Source organism: Guyanagaster necrorhizus (assembly GCF_019112545.1).
Source record: "Guyanagaster necrorhizus MCA 3950 unplaced genomic scaffold BT62scaffold_106, whole genome shotgun sequence".
Lineage (NCBI taxonomy): Eukaryota > Fungi > Basidiomycota > Agaricomycetes > Agaricales > Physalacriaceae > Guyanagaster > Guyanagaster necrorhizus.
In genome coordinates, this window is record NW_025064985.1 from 6,379 (window position 1) to 13,574 (window position 7,196).

Here is a 7,196-nt window from a genome sequence, read left to right on the forward strand (position 1 = left end):
CTTTGAGACTTCTCCTTTCTCTGTGACATCATTCAGATATTGCTCAAAAGGGTCTTGCTAGACCACTGCACCTTCTGGAACTCCATTGCTGGCTTCAGTGGTCACCACAAAGTTTTCTTCAAATGAGACCTCTGATAAGTATACAGTATCCTTTAGTAATCCAGTTCTCTTATCATCAGTCATTTCTGCAAAAGGAAGGGCCTTGGTGACTTCATCTTCACTCTCTGACTCTGATTCTTTCTCTATGACTAGCTCAAACTGTTGCTTGCCATTTTTCTTAGATTTATCTAGAGATACTTGTTTCATAGTCAACTCTTGTTTGATCATGCTGCTAATCTTTGACAGAGCAAGCAATTCTCTAACTGTCATGGCTATGGGGGACTTTATGAGTCACTCCAATACCTCAGATGAGTTTATGTGCTCTTCTACTGGTGCTTTCAACCAGTAAGCAGCCGATTTCTCCTCAGCCACATAGGGCATAAACCCTGTCTTCTTGGGCCATTTTCTTGATGGATCTGTCTTTCTATCCACATTGGTAACATCTGGAATATTGAGATATGGCATCTCTGGTTCTGGAGTTAGACTGCATGCAGTCGGTATGATCTTAGGTGTGGGAAGTATATTTTCATACTCTACACCATCACACTCCTCTACAGCAACACAGCTGTCTTGATTCTGTCTACAGTCAAAAGAACAGCTGAGCTCATATCAAAACCTATGGACTAGCAGAGGAAGCTGAGTCCTGGGAGCCCAACCTCTGTCAGATGAAGCAATAGGGAGCAGAAAGGGAAAGGAACCAGTACAAAATGATTCAGAAGCCATCTGGCTAGGATTCACCATCTAAAATGGTGTTATAGTCTAAAAGAACATAGCACCTCAGAGGAGCTCAGTAGCAGATGACAATTTCCTTCATTTCTTCCTCAGATCCCTGCATGAATGGAATTGACCCCTATTCTCTGAATAGCCCAATCCAATGGGTGTCTTACCTGAAAATGCAGCTGTCCTTTAATGTCAGCCCAATCTGCTTCAGAAACCCCACTCCTTCAAGGGTGTATCAGATGATATTGACTGATTTCTAGTTGACTGTGAACAATACTTCAAGGTTTATATCAAATATCTCAGTACCAATATAAACAAAGTTGTCTTCACCACCTCTTATCTCAAAGAGAAGGTGAAGACCTGATAGATCCTAATTTCCCTGAACTTCTGATCATTGATTTGGGAGCACTATCAGTATTCCTCATAGCCAGTATTCAAACAAATATTGTATGATAAATTCATTGATCTGACAATGCAAGAAATGCACAAATAGAAGATCAAGGAATATAAGATGAGTGATAAAGTGGCTATAGACTATTTTGATGAGCTGGAATGACTTGCTAAGCTTGCCAGAATTCAGGATGACATAGCAAATGATAGGCAGATGGTCGAAGCCCTCAAGAGAGATGTTCCCTCCTCATACATTATGATGATCTCAGCTATCAGCATCAAAGCTTTGATGCTGGTCAGCTATGACAAATGAAAGGAACAGATCATTGAGATGTACAAGGAGTGACAAAGGCAGAAAGTGGAATCATTGATGCTACAAGACTACACCAAGAAGCCAACCCTGCCAACCTTGAGCAAGTCAGAGACAGCTGCCAGGAAATCATCAGGACTCTCAATGGCCCTCACCTATAGAAGCCAGAAGACTGGAACAGGAATAACATATACAGGAGCCAGAAAGCTGATGGACATAGACTGTGACATGCTCTCTCCATGTTCAGGCATGTAAAATTGTGAAAATTATAAATATATGGACTGCATTTTAGTCCAGTAAGCATGTAACAGAAAATAGGACTAGAGCACACAGAAACCTAGCTATCATAATGCTAAACTGAAGTAACAATAAGCAGAGTGCATGGCCTAGTAACAGACCAATACCAGAGGGGTTAGGCTGCATGTGAGGTCCTAGCACTTGGCCCTAAATGCACCAATACTATTACAAGAGGACATACTAAAAATAAAAAGACTATGATTGAAATATGATCAGCAATCCTGATCACATTGATCAATGATGCACTGATAGAACATGCTTTAGAACAGAGAACTGAGACCCAAAGAAAGGTATCTGAATAACAGAGTGCTGAACAGAGAAATGACATGATGGCAACAAAGAAATAGATAGAGGAATACTACCTTCAGAGATGGATAGCATGTGTACTGCTCAGACTTGCACATATACTTACCATGCCTTAGCACACTTAACATAGTGAGAGACTCTGCATCATACTGTGATATGATATATACCATATTGGATAGATTAATTAATGCATGTCAGGCCAGAAGTGGTGCAATTTATGAGCCAGAGGAAATGTTGAGACACTAGAGAAGAGAACATAACTATTGAGGCTGACTCCAAATATAGGAGATAACTCCAGAGGTCCAGAACAGTTTACTGCTGTTAGAGATGTGGCACTGAGGCAAGAAGAAAGCAAGCAGACTGGGCTAGGCCAGCTAGCCAAGGCCAGCTAGCAAAGAAACATTGTGCAGTCCTAGCCTAGAAGAGAATAAGTGTGACAACTGTGATATGCACATGAATAATACCCATGGGATCTAGCATGGAGTCTCACACTTTGAAGATACTATAATAGGATTGTATTAGTAAGTATCCTAGTAGAGTATTTAAATATAGTATTGTATGAGTAGAGATCAAGTTTCTGACTTCCACAGTTGTAATGTATTGGGCACAGAAAGCCTTGCACTCTAGCTCTGGATTTGTGTTTGTAACTTCAGGCAAGAAAATAAACTTATTATTGAATATCCTTGAGAGAGCTGTGAGAACTAAGTGAGGCATCAAAGCTCACAAAGGACTTAAACCCAGTTTGATAAGAGGTTTTGGATTGTGCTCTAACCTGAGAATAAGAGAGCAGTGTCTGAAGGGCATTATTTTGAGTTTTTGAGGTATTTGTGATACACAGCACTACAGATGGCAGAGGTTCAAACCCTTTGGTCTGTCAAACAGAGTTTTATTGTGTTTGTGTCTCTGGATCACATAGGTTTGAATCCTGTGGGTCCACAATCAGTTTGGAAACTTGTGAACAGAGATCTGTGCTTTTTGTCACTTGTAGATGTGTTTGTGATTGGTTTTTGCTTAGAGCATGAAGCTTTGAGTTGTGTATTGTGTGTGTTAGAGATTTAAGTTGATCTGAGCTGTGCTTGAGACCATTTGAGAGTTTTGAAGGAGTGTTTTGATGTATTGTATTGAGCTGCAGTATTCTTTGCCTTGAGGCCTGGCAACACCAGTTGCCATCTCTTATTTTGATAAAATGAAAAGCTTTGAGGCTTAGAGAGACCTCAGACTGTTGTAAGCATGCTATTACTGTTTGCATGCTGTGATCTCATTGAAGAAGACAATTATATTTGTGGATTACTACTTTTATTGCATTATAATCCCTCCACAAACTAAGAGTTTTGTGTGTGTATTGGTGTGAGTGTGGTCAGTGGATAATGCTCTGCTATATCCATTTTCACCTTGCACATGCTCAGATCCTCTTCATCTGAAGCCCACCATGAGGGGGGGGAAGTAGTTTTAAATGAATATGATTGGATTTGGAAGAGATTCCTTTGTGCAATTGTTTTAACTATGTGAATAACTATCTAAGGTTTCTTTCTCTTAGAGAAAACCTGCTAGCATGCTTTCTCATAAAGACAGCTAGTGAAAACATGTTGTGTGATTTTCCTAGTAGTGTGAGTACTTATTAAGAGTCAGAATAGCTGGAATCAACCAAACTCAAGAGCCAAGAACTAGAGCAGAGAAAGCAGTGAGTGGAATATATCTGCCACCAATTTATCCTCTTACCTTACAATCATGGAGTCAGAATACTTTGGGAACAGAGCTCACTGCACAGGAATACAGGAGTGAAGCAGGATCACAGCCTGCTCCAGTTTCTGATTCTGAGTTTAGTCTTTTTTGACATTGGATCAACTCCAGTAAAGATAACTCTTCAGAAATTGTACCACCCTCTACTTTGAACTTGCAACCTAATTTAAACCAAAATCTGGATCTGATGATTCCAACTAATATTGAGTTTGCAATCATGGCACTATCAATGCCAGGATTGAATGAAAAAGCTGCATCACACTTTGAGAGTTTCTCTGATCCCAAGGAACTTGAGCACTTCTTCTTGAGGTTAGAAGACCTCTTTGACAAGTGTATGGTCAATAATGATGAGGAGAAAAAGAAAGCAGCAATATCTTATACAGATATCAAGACAGAGCACCAGTGGAAAGTGCTTTCTAGCTTTGCTGCTGATGAAAAATATGATGACTTTAAATCTGAAGTACTAGACTGTTATGATAGTGCATGAGACAGTGATAGAGATGTGATGTTAGAACTCAAAAGGCTAGTATGTCATTATGATATAGCTCAGATTAATAACAAGAGTCAGTTTATGGCATTCAAAAGAGAATTCCAAGTACTTGCATCTGTGCTAAGCAAAGTACTATCAAACAGAGAACGAGTGGATTCATTTCATGCACCTATGTCTGATGAGCTGTACAGATCTATTAAGCTACAGCTAGAGTGGTTACCACCACTCACAGAATTGACAAGGTGAGATAATGTGGATCCCTACAAACTAAAAGAGATCATGGATGCTGGATTAACAGCTCTGCAAGATGTATTCTCATTCATAGACAGAAAGCAAGATGAGGCACAAGATATCTCAACCTCAATATTGATTGCATGTGAACAGCACCAGTCAACTATAGCTGCATGCAATTCACCTATGGTAGAAGAGCACGGTGTGAAACAGGAAGAGATAGAGAGTGTGCTCACTGTCATGAAGGATTTTATAGAACAGCAGACCTCTGTAAGTGATAAAAGGCTTGCAAGCTTAGAGAAAGCTATGATGGAGAACCAGAAGAGTCTCATGATGTTCATATAGCAGCAGGCTAACAGAGTGCAAGCACCAGCATATAACTCAGATCCAGGAGCAATAGGATATAGACAGAATTACTTGCATGAATGCTTTTTCTGTGGAGATACAGATGGCCACTGCTCAAGTGAGTGCCTCATGAAAGCCTTATACATCAAGGCCAGAAAAATAGAGATAGTCGATAGAAGAGCATAACTACCAGATGGGGGAGAGATCCCCAAAGATATTAGAGGACAGTATGTGAAGGAGCATATTGATAAATACTATGCACATATAAAAGCTGGCAAGTTGCAGAGCCAGAATATGGTGATAAATGCTACAGACACTCCAGGGCTGTTTTATGTCCCAGGGGGTTATAGCATGCTATTGCAAGAAAAACAGAAACTGGAGCATCAGGTGTTTGCAATGAGGATGCAGCAGACTGTTATGATTTTTCCTATTTTCTTCCTTTTTTCCTTTGGAAATGACCCCTATCTTTGCTTAGTCAGGGTGCTTAGGCCAGTGCTTAGAACCATGGGAATGCCAACCCAGTCAGTCATTGTCTTATCATGGCTGTGCACTATGAAGAGAGAATGCTACTCCTTTTGTTCTACAATTGCTATGCAGCAACCACAGCATAACAGCACGACAACAGCTTTTGTGGAGAGACTGGCAACAGCAGAGGTAACAGCTCTACAATAGACAATATCTTTTGTGAACATTTATTAATAGCCTGATAACAGAACAGTATTTAAGTAGTGTAGCTCTCACTGTAATACCCCAGCTTTGAGCTAAAGTTTATTTTCTACCATTCTATCTTGAGCAACTTGCAACTGCCTTGACCACACACATCTATTGACACATCAGTGAACTCAGTCAGTCTAACCTGAAGTGCGAGGTTCTGAACTGTTTATCACATGTTGATAGTCACATAGAGTTTGGACTTAACAATTAGCTTAAAGCTTCTAGCTTCCCTTTCTCAAGCCCAATTGTGCTGAGAAACTGAATGCCATCTGCCCTTAACTCTTCTGATCCAAACTTTACTCACAAGTTCTTTGAACTCCTGGCATCTATTATAGGAATCTTGATCAGTTTATTAGTGATCATACAGCTGTGCCATGGACACCAATCAATCATAGCTTGGACAATCAGACACTATCATAAATTCCAACATATTCAAACTATCCTCTGAAATGTCACACCAGACCTCCTCCTCCATGACATCCCTGTCTCTACCCAACAGTCCTTCTGACCCATAGAAGGAACAGACCCTGAAAACGTCTCTGGAAGCTTGGCTCAGGAACATCCTAGGGAAGAAGAGGAGCAGCATCAGCAGCATACATACCTCCTACAACCCCCAACAGCAGTCATCCAAAACACTGAAAACTCTTGGGCTATGAGGTTTTGATGATCCAGACCCAACACTCCTATCCTATCCCCCCAGCACAGTATCCTAGCAACCAAGACAGCAACTCCTATTTCTAGCACCAGCATTGAACACCATGTCAGAGACTCCCTGGATGCCCTATGGATGGCTTGAGAGACCCAAGGTTCCAGAGGCCATGAGTCTCGATTTACCATATCCACAAACAACAGAAGAACTAGCAGCAGAGCCAGAGCTGAAAATGACCAGTATTAGTCTGATAATAGTGACAAGCACTACTGGTGATAGGCCACTACCATCGAAGCTGACTGGATGGAGCATGGCCAAGCTAGTGGTTATACTAGCAGAGCAGAAAGTGCATGAGCAGTACCAGCAGGAACATGGCCAGCCAACCCTGCCACTATGGTCCTCCCTAGAGAGAACTAAGTTTGACATACCTATCATGTTTCTGAGCACAGGAAGGAGCAGGCACACATCGACCATGAGATTATGAGAGAGAATACCCTCTTTGGGCACTACCTCTGAGCACAAGCAGTAGAGGAATGAAGAAGGATAGAGGGGGAAAGTCATACTGACACCCTTGTCAGAACCACCACCCCCAACTCGCCTTTCCAGGAATCTACCACTCCTACCATTGAGTCTGACCCCTGGGCAGACCCTGTTGAGGAAGAGGCCCAGTCAAACCTCAATGACAACTGCCCACTATCTTATAAGACCGATACCATTGCAGAGACAGATGACATCCTAGTCTGAGGAGATGGAATCCCAGAAGACAGAGGCACAATTGGGGGAGATGACAAGGGTATTGACCCAACCGGTGAAGAGTACCTGAGTGTGCGCAAGGTGAAAACGGATACAGCAGAGCGTTATCCACTGACCACACTCACACCAACACACACACAAAACTCTTAGTT

At 41.5% G+C, this 7,196-nt stretch overlaps 1 protein-coding gene across 1 annotated transcript; it reads left to right on the forward strand.

The window, feature by feature from the left end:
* Positions 1-367: 367 nt before the first annotated feature.
* BT62DRAFT_1014377 (uncharacterized protein) lies at positions 368-7,035 on the forward strand (the record flags this gene model as incomplete). The annotated part of the gene is made up of 2 exons (XM_043178205.1): positions 368-444; positions 6,870-7,035. The coding sequence occupies 2 exons, from the start codon at positions 368-370 to the stop codon at positions 7,033-7,035; spliced, it is 243 nt and encodes an 80-aa protein (XP_043032610.1).
* Between the last annotated feature and the right edge of the window lie 161 nt (positions 7,036-7,196).